Genomic DNA, 14072 nt, shown 5'->3' on the forward strand with positions numbered 1-14072 from the left:
CCCTTCACCACAGCGAGAATCCTTACCCTGACCATATCATTACCCAAGCATCACTTGTGATTGCTCGCTCAAACAAGGGAAACAGCTTCTCTCTATTCACCCTGTCCCACACGCCTCATAAATCGTTTATACTTCAATCATGTGTTCCCACCGCAGTCATCTCTGCTCTAGAGAAAACATTCCTTTTTTTGGAAGTAATATTTGTGCTTTAATCCCAATCCCCAATATTGCGCTGGATTTATCACTGCTGCTGTCACAGTCAGTTTAATGTGTATAATTTATTCCTGCATCCTTAGGGGCATGCGCAATGCTGCCCTTCCTCCAAAGCTGACTGTTCCTGAGTAGAGGAGCGCATGCGTGAGGCCCTCCCCCAGCGCTGCCATTGAGGGGTATTTACTCAGTGAGTGCAAGAGGTTTGTTTGAAACAGACCGCAATGGAGAGATCAGCGCCCAGGGAAGCGAGGGAACAGCAGGCTCCTTCCAACAGCACATCGGGATGGGAGCCTGGGACACGGAGGGGGCTCCGAGACCGGGATTGATTCGGGGTGAGTTCAGGGAGAACCGGGGGCTGTTTGTAAGAGGCCGAGCGGAGCAGGAACTGGTCCCGGAACTTGGAGTGAGCGGGCTGGGGGGAAGAGAGAGGCCTTTCTCGGGCTGTGTGTGGGCCTGCTGAGGGAGGCAGAGCGGGAAGAAGCTGCTGTGGGACATTCTTGTGGTTTTTAATCCCCTAAACTCTGATGGGAATTCATTGTTTGGCTTCTATTTCATGCTGTTTGTTGCGAATAGACATGGAATAGTAGGTAATTAAATGACAGTATATCTAAATATGATAGTAGTGCCTGTTGTTCTTCCTTCAACAGTTAATGTATTGGGAACTGAATATTGAACTTGCAGATGTTGGTTAGTTTTTATACCATAGTAAATTTTTTAGAATTTCGCAAACAGAAAAAAAGACTGGGAGGAGCTCAGAGCGAGAGTGTAACCAGTCCTTGCTCTGTTCACATTGCCCTGATTAAAAACAAAGAATTACTTAGCTGATGGTGATTTACAGGAAATATCCCTCTTGTCTTCCTCCAGGCAAATGATTGATGACCAAGACAACGTAATATTTCCTCAGTACAAAGCCAAGTGTGACCAGCTGCTTCTAACAACCAGCAGGTATGTTACTGTTGTCAGATTGGAGAACATCCTTTCCAGAGTCAGAGTGGATTGAGTCAGATACACATTGAGCTTAATTTCCAGAAATACACATTCAATCCAAGCGTCAAACACAATTGATGCAATATATTTTTTGATTATGCCCGAAACGTCGATTCTCCTGTTCCCTGGATGCTGCCTGACCTGCTGCGCTTTTCCAGCAACACATTTTCAGCTCTGATCTCCAGCATCTGCAGACCTCACTTTCTCCTCAAAGATTTCTCCCTATACTCAATGCACAACAGCTCAGTTCCAATAAATGCCATGATGCTTAGTCAATTATCATTTGCAACATCAGAAAAGGGATAGATTGTATCCTCTTATGAAATTTCCATTCAGGAACTGTATTAACTCCACATGTAATGAAGGCAATTTTAAAGTTACAGTCAAGGTGAACAAACAGATCATTCTGTTACATTGTTACAGCAAGGATTTCTGAAGATATAGAAGGAAACTTTGGCATTATCAGTAACTGAGAAGGACAAAATTAATCTTTTGATAAATAGAAGTCCTATGTGAAAGGCACAACAACTAAACAGTGTAAATTCCCAATGAACCTCTGAGCCAAAGCCTGACGTACACACAACCACCATCTCCAACCCACCCTCTTATGTGTGCTTGCATACATATGCACACACACCATTTTCTCACACACAACTACTGACTGATTTACAATTGTTGCAAATTTGTACGCCATCCTGAAATACTCATTCCAACATCTAAAAGTAATGAAAATCCATATACACCACAACTAGCAGAAAACATTTCATCAAACTGATTTCGACTCTCAGATCTCAAGTCAAAGAAACTTACAGCACAGAATCAGTCTCTTCAAATTATTAAGTCTGACTGATCAAAGACAATCTATAACAACATAACAGTTGACTGAGCTAACAATTCTAATTTCTTTCAACCAGCAGTCCATTTTTGTAAAACTATTATGGCAGCAGAGAAGCTGTCAACTCCATCTGTATCGTAACCTCATTCTCCATTTCATCATTTTGTAATTATTTTATTTTTCTGTACAGCAAGAAAGTTTTTTTTTTAAATTATTCTGTATGTATTTTGAAATTCCTTTTGATTTTCTATGAAGAGCCCTGCATTCCTCTTGACCCTCCCTTCATTAAAGTACAAAAAAAAGCAAGTCATTAGAATTGGATCATTACTATTTAAAGCATTTCAGAATGAAAGAGAGAGCCAAAATTGGTTGGTTTGTTAAGCTGCTCAATTTTTTTTTCAACATGAGTTGACATTTAAATTTTCAAATTCAATTTATTGAACTATTCTTCACAGAATGGTGGAAAATAAAAGTCCTTTTCATTTTCCCCCTCCCTACCATAGAGCAACACAAGAGTCTGCTAGTGGCTTGCACCAGATCCTGTCCACATTGATAAATAAAATAGAATTGGCCAATTCTCTTTCCTGTACAAGGAACACTGGTCAGTCAGCTGCAATGCAGTTGAAGTGTTCACTTCGTTGCAAATGGGTTCAGTTAATACTGATTCATTGGTTAAAATATGTCACAATGCAAAAATTGATAGCATTCTGAAAACCAGACCTTGATATCCCTATTGTTCCCGGTTAGTCTCTGCACTATAGGAGTTGCAAAAGTCCATTGCTTTTCTCCCCTTAATTCTGAAGAAAAGCAAAGATGTTTTTCTGCTGCAATGTGTTGCATGTTCAGTTGTCCATGGATCCTACAGGCTAAAGCTAAAGAACATTGGCTGTGGACATTATTGAACGACATGTGCAGTGCTAGAGATTAACAGATATACAAACACATCCACTTTCACAGACAGGAGCTGAGTCCAGTGGCAATGGATAGTACCTTATTCGTGTCAAGTAGCACAAGTTTGAACACTGAAGTACAGTAGCAGTTACTAAAAGTGACATGTTTCAATTTGGATGACACTGAAGCACTGTGAAACACAATAACCAAGAATAAGGAGCACATTGATATCTCGTATCAGAGAGTGAATGAATCTCATTCTCACACTGGGCCTGGTGCTGATGAACACACACTTTCTCCACACTCCACATTGTGTTTGAGGGCCTGAGTAATGCAGAAGCATTTCCATACTTTTTTAATATAGGAAACACTGATTTATAAGGCATTAAACCCACCTCATAAAGTGTATCAGATCATGACATGCAGAACGGGAAACACAAAGCGACTTAAAAAAAGTGTCAGTGTGATATAGACCAGTGCCACTCCTTTAAAGTGATATAGATTGGCAGCACAACAGAAAACTCACTCACACACAGCCAGTTAATGCTGAAAGGGAAAAAAAAAAGAAATTTAGGCCCAGGTATTTCCAAATATGGACAGTTATAAATTGATTCACCAAACCACTAATCGTTTCAGTTAGTGTCAGATGTTATATCTTAGTGTCCAGCAGCAACTGATAAAGATTACTGCAGACACAAAATATTTTAAAAAGTCTGAATGCAATAAAATTCAGATTCATGGCAAAGATAACATCAATCCCTCAATCACAAAAGGTTAGTGAATATTGATCAAATTTATCCTACACTCAGACCAAAAAAAACACAACTGAACATGGAAAGAGAATGAAATACACATACTCTACCTGATGCTGTTGCCCACAGAACAAAACTGGTACTATAGTTATCAAAGGGCAGCAGGTCAGGCAGCATCAAAGGAGCATGAGAATCAACGTTTCAGACATAAGCCCTTCTTCAGGAATCCTGAAGAAGGGCTTATGCCCGAAACGTCAATTCTCCTGTTCCTTGGATGCTGCCTGACCTGCTGCGCTTTTCCAGCAACACATTTTCAGCTCTGATCTCCAGCATCTGCAGTCCTCACTTTCTCCTATAATTGTCAAAGACAGGTAACTGCAGAAATAATCTCAAATTATCATTTAGATAGAGATACTGGCAGTGAGTGGATAAAGTTCAGAATCCCAACAGTTTCTGGAAACTAGTATGGAGAATAGGTGAAGAACAGAATGTCCCAGTCTGGACACAAATGGGCTGAATGGCTGTACCAATTCTGTGACTCTACCATAAATTTCATAATGCAGAAGAGATTAAGGCCCATTCACAACACCCTAAAATCTAATATCACAGAATCAATCACAGTCACAGAGAATTCTTTTTCCTAAATTCATTCATGGGATGAGAGAATCACTGGTGAGGCCAGCATTTATTGCCCATCCCTAACTGCCCAGGGGGTAGTTATGTGTCAGACACCTTGCTGTGGGTCTGGAGACACATGTAGGCCAGACCAGGTAAGGATGGCAGCTTCCTTCCTTAAAGGGCATTAGTGAACCAGATGGCAAATAAGAATAGATTCCTTGTCACCATTGGACTCATAGAATATTATTGGCTGTCAGCGAATTAAGCAACTTTTGATGCATGAGAGTTGAAAGTGACTGGTACTGATTGAGCACTTGACGTTCAGTCACACAGCACAAACTGACAAGGTTAGCTCAATTCCTGAACTCTCTCGTGGACACAACAAAAACTGACAGGCGGTGATTGATAGCTGCTCTCACACATTCACTCTGTAGAAACTGAAAGGGAGAGCATGATACTTAAGCACACAACCCCAAACCCCCACACACACTTCAAAAACACTGGCAGGTACAATCTGATAAATGCATTTGAAAATTTATAAACTAGACATTGACAAATACAGATTCACAGCTACATCTTGAGTTACACAGAGCAGAATATAACAGGGACAGATTGGTCAATCACACTCAAATGCACATGGCAGGACATTTCCGAGGAAGACATTCTCATTCACAAAGCAGAAAATTATTGGAACAGATTGATAACACGCTATTTCAAATTACTTAAATTGACGTGTATGGTTTGATAATGACACTCTGATATTCACAGGAGAAACTGACAGGTAGAGATTGATAACAGAAGAAATCAGTGTTACATTTGAGGTCTAGTGACCCTTTCTCAGAACTGAGTGTGTGCATTTTCCTAGCTGCCACGTGGTCTTCTCTATTCTTGGAAAACTGAGTGTAGATTGGATGTCCACTTGCCAAACACCGACATTCCGTCCAGAAAACAAGACCCTGAGCTTCCGCTTGCTGCAGTGCTCCAGCTCAAACTCAGAGCAAGCTGGAAGAACAGCACCTCATTTTCTGGTTGGGAACACAACAGCCTTCTGGACCCAATATTGAGTTCTATAACTAGGGCTAGAGCTTTCCCATGTCATTACCCAGAACCTCTCACACCAGGCCTTGTTGTCACAAGGTCTGCTATTATACACCAACAGTCACTAACAGTCCCTGTTAATAGTGATTCATCTTCCTCGTCTGACCGTGATCTTTGGATTCTATATCCATCTACCATTTACTCCTGACCCTTCAACATACCCTACCTTCTGCAGAAAAACTAATCATTTCCTGGCTACCATCAGTTCTCAGGAAGGGTTACTGGACTGGAATTTTTAACTCTGATTTCTGTCCACAGACTCTGTCCAACCTGCTGAGCTTTTCCAGCAATTTGATTTTGTTTCTGATTTCCAGCATCTGCAGTTCTTTTGGTTTTCATTTAGAGATTAATAACTATATTTTCATATTCACAGAGCAGAAACTACCAGGGAAAATTGATAACTACATTCACATGTTCCCAAAAGAAAATTTGTCAGGCAAACATTGATAAATACACTCACATTTACAATTCGGACCCTGATTGGGAAGGATTCTTAACTAAACCTTCACAAAGCAAAACCTGACAGGGACTGTTAGTTTTTAACTTCTCCTATTCACATAGCAGAAACTGGCAGGCTTAGATTGACAATTACTCAAACATATTCACCAAGCAGATATCCTCAGGAGGCTAAGGAAATTCACCGTGTCTATAACGACTCCTGCAAATTTTTATCGATGCACCACCTATTGATGTGTCACAGTGTGGTATGGCTACTGTTCTGCCCAAGACCACCACGGTCAGTTGTGAACAAAGCCCACTGAAAGCAGCCTTCCATCCAAAGGCTCCATTTATACTTCCTCCTGTGTTGGGAAAGCAACCAGCATAATCAAAGACCCATCTTACTCCGGTTCTATACTCCTCCACCCTGGTCTGTCAGGTAGAAAATACAGAAGTTTGAATATACCGTCCAACAGATTCAAGAACTGATTCTGTGCTGTTATTAGACTTTTGAATGGACCTCTCAAATTTTAATGTTATTCTCTCTCTCTCTCTGCACCATTAACACTGTATTCCAGATTCTGTTCTATTGCCCTAATGCACTTTTAATGATATGATCTGCCTGAAAGGCACTCAAAATAATACTTTTCATTGTATCTCTGTGCATGAGACAATAATAAATCAGATCAAATCAAGTGGATAACTACACTCACATGTCGCAGAATCTGAGAGGTACAGATTGATAGCTACAGTCACACAACCTGGCACGAAAAGATGAATAAATACATTCAAACCCTGACATTACAGCACCTGACAGGAAGGATTGATAACTAAACTCTCTTATTCAAAAGCAGAAATTGATAGTGACAGATGAAAGCTCAGCTCACACATTCACATAGCATAAACTGGCAGGAATTGACAATTACACAGACATATTCACCAAGTAGAAACTGACAGCTGTAGATTGATAACTATATTTATGTATTCACACAGCAGAGTCTGAAAGGTACAGATTGACAATTACACAGGTAGAAATTGACATGTAGAGAATGACAACTGTACTATTCACATATTGACAGGGAAGAATCTGACAGGGATAGATTGGTATTGACTCTCCCAAATTGACGTCGTAGAAACAGGTTGACAATGACACTCTGGTGTCAAATACCAAAACCTGACAGGTATTGATGGATAATTGCACTGAGAAATTGATTATAGCTAAAACTGACAGGTGGAGATCAATATCTACATTCACACAGAAGATACTGACAGGTACAAATTGATGACTGCATTTAATATTCATAAAGCAGAAACTGGCAAGGAGATACTGAGAATGACACACCCGTTCTCAAAGCTGAAACTGACAGGTTCAGGTTGATAACTACACAGTCAGATACACAGCAGAAACTGTTAGGGAAAGATTGTTAAGTAAATTCACACGTTCACAACGGCAGAAACTGACAGGTATATATTGATAACTAAACTCACACATCCCCTTCAGTGAAGCACATAGGGACTGAATCCTATTTTTTTAAAATGTATTTATCAATCAGTCTCTGCCAGTTTCAACTCTGTGGTTATGAGTTCAGTTATCAATCTATACCTGTCAGTTTATAGTGTGTGAATGTAGTTATCAATCTGTCCCTGTCACTCTCTAGTAAATACATTTTGGATATTGCAGAGAGTGACAGGGACAGATTGATAACTATATTAACTCTCACATTTGCACGGCCTATACTGACAGGTACAGGTTGACAGCCGTACTTCCACATTCACCTCACAGGAACTGACAGGTATAGATTGATAAGGAAACTCTCAGATCCGGATACAAACTTGTTTTGGGTAGCCCCATTGTGGAGCTGTAGAAGTGTTGGTTAGTATCTGATTCTTAGTGAATTGGCATAGATTTCTTTTGTTACAATCACCAGACAAAGAGCAACTCAGGCCAAGAATGCAGTCAGACCTGTAGTTCTGTTTGAAATGCTGGCTTGAAAGAAACACAGCCTCATAATTATAAAATGAATATTACATTGAAATGTTTGATACTGTCAAACTCACTTAATGTTGATTTACAGGGGATGTCTCTTCTCTCATCCTCCAGACAATTACATGAAGGAGCAAGACAGTATCACATTCTCTCGGTACGAAGCCAAGTGTGATCAGTTCCTTCCAATTAACAGCAGGTCAGACTGAAAACATACTTCCACAGTCACAAAGCAGTTGAATTAAGCACACATGGAACTCAATTTCTGGAGAGAAGTTTTCACAAGAGTAGTCAAATACCACCAAGCAATTATAACTTTTTTTATCCCTCTCCATTCTCAATTCACCTCACCCGATTTCCAATAAATGTTATCATTCACAGCCATTGAGTCATCGAGACGTACAGCACTGAAGCAGACTCTTTGGTCCTACTCATCCATGCTAACCAGATGTCAGAAGCTAATCTAGCCCCATTTGCCAGTACTTGACCCATATCCCTTTGAACCCTTCTTATTCAATTACCCATCCAGATACCCTTTAAATGTTGTAATTGTACCAGCCTCCTCCACTTCCTCTGGCAGCTCATTCCTTACTCATATCATCTTATGCATGAAAAAGTTGCCGCTTCGGTCCATTTTAAATTTTTTCCCGTTTATCTTAAATCTATGACTCTAGTTTTGGACTCTCCCACCTCAGGGAAGAGACATTGTCCCTCATGATTTTATAAACCACTATGTGGTCAGCCCTAGCCTGTTCAGCCTCTCTCTATAGCTCAAATCATTCAACCCTGACAAATTACTTGTAAATCTTTTCTGAACCCTTCAACATTTCACTATCCTTCCAATACGAAGGAAACCAGTATTGCATGCGCTATTCCAAAACTGGCCTCACCAATGACCTGCACAGCCACAACATGACCTCCCAACTCCTGTACACGATGCACTGACCAATGAAGAAAACATACCAAACGCCGCCTTCACTGTCCTATCTACTTGCAACTCCACTTTCAAGGAGCTGTGAACATGCCTTCCAAGGTCTCTTTGTTCAGCAACAATCCCCACGATCTTACCATTAAGTGTACAAGTCCTGCCCTGATTTGCCTTTCCAAAATGCAGCACCCCAGATTTATCTGAAAACTCCATCTGCCACTCCTCAGCCCATTGGCCCATCTGATCAAGACCCTGTTGTACTTTGAAGGAACCTTTTTTGCTGTCCAATTTTGGTGTCATCTGCAAACTTATTAACTATACCTGCTATGTTCAAATCCAAATCATTCACATAAATGATGAAAAGCAGTGGATCCAACACTGATACTGGTGGCACACCACTGGTCACAGGCCTCCAGTCTGAAAAGCATCTCTCCTCCACCACCAGCCCCGTCTTCTACCATAGAGCAAGTTCTGCATCCATTTGGCTACCTTCCCTGTATTCCATGAGATCTAACCTTGCTAACCAATCTCCCATGAAGAACCTTGTTGAACGCCTTACTGAAGGCCATATAGATCACATCCACCACTCTGACCTCATCAATCTTCTTTGTTATTTCTTCAAAACAACTCATTCAAGTTCATGACACACATTTTCAGACACACAAAGCCATGCTGACTGTCCCTAATCAGTCCTTGTCTTACCAAAAGCATGTCAATCCTGTCTCTCAGGATTCCCTCCAACATCTTGCCAACCACCGATATCAGACTCACCAGTCTACAGTTCCCTGGCTTTTCCTTACCACCTCTCTTAAATATTGGCACCACGTTAACAATCTTCCAGTCATCCAGCACCTCACCTGCGACTATCAATGATAAAAATATCTCAGCAAGGTGCCCAGCAATCACTTCCCTACCTTCCCACAGAGTTCGAGGGTGCACCTGATCAGGTCTTGGGGATTTATTCACTTTTATGCATTTCAAGACATCCAAACTTTCTCCTCTGTAATATGGACATTTTTCAAGATGTCGCTATCTATTTTTCCGCATTCTATTATCTTCCATGTCCTTCTTCACAGTGTACACTGATGCAAAATACTCATCCATCCCCATCTCCCACGGCTCCATGCATCGGCTGCCTTGCTGATTTTTGAGAGGGAGAAAGTGAGGACTGCAGATGCTGGAGATCAGAGCTTAAAAATGTGTTGCTGGAAAAGGCCCTATTCTCTCCCTAGTTACTGTTTTATCCTTAATCTATTTCTAAAAACTCTTTGCGTTCTCTTTACTTCTATTTGCCAAAGATATCTCATGTCCCCTTTTTGCCCTCAGGATTTCTTTCCTAAGGGTACTCCTACGACCTTTATACTCTAAGGCTTCACTCAATTTCTTCTGTCTCTTCCTGACATATGCTTCATTTTTTCTTAACCAAAACCTCAATTTCTCTCATCATCCCACATTCCCGCCACCTACCAGCCTTTCCTTTCACCCAAACAGGAATATACTAACATCTGCCCCCAATCAGCTTTTGAAAGTTCTTGCCTATGCTGTCAAAATTAGCCTTCCTCCAATTTCGAACTTCAGCTTTTAGATCCAGTCTATCCTTTTCCATCGCTATTTAAAAACAAACAGATTTATGGTTGCTGGCTCCAAACTACTCCCCCACTGACACTTCGGTCACCTGCCCTGCCTTATTTCCCAGGACTAGGTCAAATTTTGCATCTCCTCTAGCAGGAACATCCACATACTAAACCAGAAACTTTCCTTGTACACAGTTAACAAATTCCTCTTCTTTTAAACCCTTAACACTACAGCAGTCCCTGTCTACATTTGGAATGGTAAAATCCCCTACCATATCCACCGTATTATTCTTACAGAGAACTGAAATCGCCTTACAAATTTGTTTCTGAATTTCTTGCTGATTATCAGGGAGTCTATAATACCATCCCAATAAGATGACCATCCCTTTCTTATTTCTCAGTACCATCCAAATAACTTCCTGGATGTGTTCCCAGGAATATCGTCCCATAGTAATGCTATCCCTTATCAAAACTGCCACTCCCCTCCTCTCTTGCCCCCACTTTCTCAGCTTCCTACAGAATTTGTATCCTGGAACATGAAGCTCCTTCTCTCGGTACATTTACATGTTGATTAAGAAATTTTCTTTGAATTTTAAAAGTCTCTTCTCCATCCAAGCCTTTAGCACAATGGTACATCCAGACAATGTTTGTAAAAACCTACTATTACAGCCTTTATCATCTTACATATATCTGAAATCTGTGTATATTTGTTCCTCAGTTTCCTTCTGACTGTTGGGGGGCCTATCATACAGTCCCATCATGATGATTATCCCTTTGTTATTTTAACCCAGATATTTTCACTGGATGATCCTTTTCAGAAATATTTTCTCTAGTTAGAGCAGCAATGTTTTCCTTAATCAAAAACACCATTCCGCCTTCTCTTTTACCTGCATTTCTATCCTTCCTCATGCTTCTCATACTTCTATAATCTATTGAATACAGACCCAGAGTTATCCTCAATTGCTGTTTTTCTGACAAGTCTTTCATCCTGGGGTCATTCTTGTAAATGTACTCTGGGCTCCCTCCAACACAAGTACATCCTTCCCAAGATAATGGGCCCAAAGCTGCTCACAATATTCCAAATGCAGTGTGACCAGAGCTGATAGAGCCTCAGCAGTACATCTCTGCTTTTGTATTGTAGTCTCCGTGAAATAAATGTTAAAATGGCATTTGCCTTCCAAACTGCTAACTGAACCTGCCAGTTAACCGTAAAAGAATTCCTGAACTAGGACTCCCAAGGTCCCTTGCCTTTGAGATTTCTGAATACTTTCCCTGTTCAGAAAATTATCAACATCTTTATTCATTCTATCAGAGTGCATAACCTCACAATTTCCTACATTGTATTCCATCTGTCACTTCTTTGTCCACTCTTGCAGCCTGTCCAAATCCTTCTACACCCTCCGCACCTCCTCAGCACTACCTGCCCCTCCACCGACATCTATCCCATGTGCAAATGTGGTAAGAATACCCTTAGTTCCTTTGTCCAGATCATTAAGGTATAACATGAATAGTTGTGGTCCCAACATTGACCCCTGTCCAAGTCCATGAGTCACTGGCTGGCAATTCTGTAAAAGACCCTTTTATCCTGACTCTCTGCCTTCTGCCAGGCAGCCAATTCTCTGCCTTTACCTTGTTTAGCAGCCTGCTGTGTGGTACCTTAACAAAGGCCTTCTGGAAATGCAAGTCGATTACATCCACTGACTCTGTGTTGTCTAACTTGCTTGTTACTTCCTCAAAGAATGTGAACAGATTTGTCAGGGAAGACCTCTCCTTAACAAAGCTGTGCTGACTCTGCTCTATTTTACCATGCACTTTCAAGTACTCTGCAGTCTCATTCTAAACAAGGGATTCTCAAGCCTTAGGAATGACTGCGTTCTTGCTATGTAGCCTGTAGTTTCCTGCCTCTGCCTCCCTTTCTTAAACACATGTTGCATTAGCCATTTTCCAGTCATCTGGCACCCTGCCTGACTCCAGTGCTTTCTGAAAGATCATCACCAATGCCTCTCCAATCCACTCCACTGACTCCTTCAGTTATCTGGAGTATAGTCCATCCGGTCAGGCAGCATCCAGGGAACAGGAGAATCGACGTTTCGGGGATAAGCCCTTCTTCAGGATTCCTGAAGGCTTGAGAATCCCTTGTTTAGAATGAGGCTGCAGAGTACTTGAAAGTGCTGACCTGCTGCGCTTTTCCAGCAACACATTTTCAGCTCTCATCTCCAGCATCTGCAGACCTCACTTTCTCCTTATAGTCCATCCGGTCTTGGTGATTTACCCACCTACAGCTTCCCAGCCCCTTCGCCTTACCAATGGCCAATGCACTCACTTCTGTCCCCAGGTTTCCCTTGAAGTTCTGGTCGGTTGCTGGTGTCTTCCACTGTTAAAAATTGATGGAAAGTACCTCTTCAGATCCTCTGCCAAGCCATGGTTCCCCATTACTACTTTTCAAGCATTGTTTTCAAGCTGTCCAATGTCCACTCTTGTCTCTTTGTAACTGTTTAGATATCCAAGAAAATTCCCTGCAGCCCTCTTCTGTATTAGTAGCGCGCTTACTCTCATATTTCACTTCTTTCCCCATCGCCACCTTTTTTTTGAAGTTATTTCTGTTTTTTTAAAGACTTCCCAATCTTCTGGCTTCCACTGATCTTTACATCACTATGGCTTGTGTTGCCTTTATGCTCTCCCTGACTTCCCCTGTCAACCAGGGTTGTCTGATCCTCCCCTTAGTATTTTTCTTCTTCCTTGGGATGAATTTCTGCCATGTCTCCTGAATTAACCCAGAAACTCCTGCCATCGCTGCTCCACTGTCTTCACTGGTCAGCTCACCCTTCCAATCAACTCTGTCCAGCTCCACCCACATGTCTTTGTAGTTACCTTTACCCAAATGTCATCCCGTTTCATCTGATTCAATCTTCTCCCTCTCAAGCTGCAGGGTGAACTCTATTATGTTATGGCCACTGCCTCCTAGGAGTTCCTTCACTTTGAGCTCCCTAATCAAGTCTCCCTCGTTACACATCACTAAATCCAGAATTGCCTGTTCCGGAGTGGGCTCTCCCACAAACTGCTCCAAACAAAAAATCTCTCAGATCATTCCACGTTTTCTTGAGAACCACTATGAACCTGTTTTTCCCAGTCCACCTGCATATTGAAGTCCCCAATGATTATTGCAACAGTTCCTTACATGCTTTTATAATTTCCTGATGCATTTTCTCCCCCACATCGTGACAGTGGCTAATGGCTTGTACACAAGTTCCTTCGGCGTCTTTTTCCCTTTGTGGTTCCTGATCTTTACCCTCACGGATTGTACACCTTCTGACTTTATTTCACTTATTGCTATCAATTTAATTTTATTTCTTGCAAACAAGACAACCCCTCTGACTCTGCCCACTGCCTTTTCGATAGCTTGGATAATTAGTTACCAGCCCTGAACCCCCTGCAGCCTTTTCTCTGATACCTACAACATTGTGAATGCCAAGTTTACCTTGTTCTGTAGACCGTGTATTTAGTTACAAGTCCCTCTTCCCTTCTCATATTTGTCCCTTTATCTGCTGTGCCTGAAGTTAGATTCCAGACCCTTACCATACTTTCTGTCTTGCAACATGTTGTGAAAGCTTTAACCTGTGCTGAGCACTTCCCCATCTTGACTTTTCCATAATTTTGCACGCAGCTGAAAAACAACCCCCATATTTTAGTTTAAAGTCCAATATATAGACCCTGGTTATGCCATTCTCCAGGACTCTGATCCCAGCATCATTCA

The 14072-nt window shown here is 41.4% G+C and overlaps 1 protein-coding gene across 1 annotated transcript in view; it reads left to right on the forward strand.

Moving 5' to 3' along the window:
• The first annotated feature begins 510 nt into the window (after positions 1-510).
• The window catches only part of LOC122544534, a 41806-nt gene continuing 28244 nt past the window's right edge, over positions 511-14072 (forward strand). The window contains exons 1-3 of the mRNA XM_043683848.1: positions 511-545; positions 1078-1158; positions 7934-7973. Coding sequence (XP_043539783.1) covers positions 1082-1158; positions 7934-7973 — 117 coding nt within the window. The 5' untranslated portion in view covers positions 511-545; positions 1078-1081. The remainder of the gene's footprint in view (positions 546-1077; positions 1159-7933; positions 7974-14072) is intronic.

Source organism: Chiloscyllium plagiosum, chromosome 50, assembly GCF_004010195.1.
Source record: "Chiloscyllium plagiosum isolate BGI_BamShark_2017 chromosome 50, ASM401019v2, whole genome shotgun sequence".
In the NCBI taxonomy this organism is placed as follows: Eukaryota; Metazoa; Chordata; class Chondrichthyes; order Orectolobiformes; family Hemiscylliidae; genus Chiloscyllium; species Chiloscyllium plagiosum.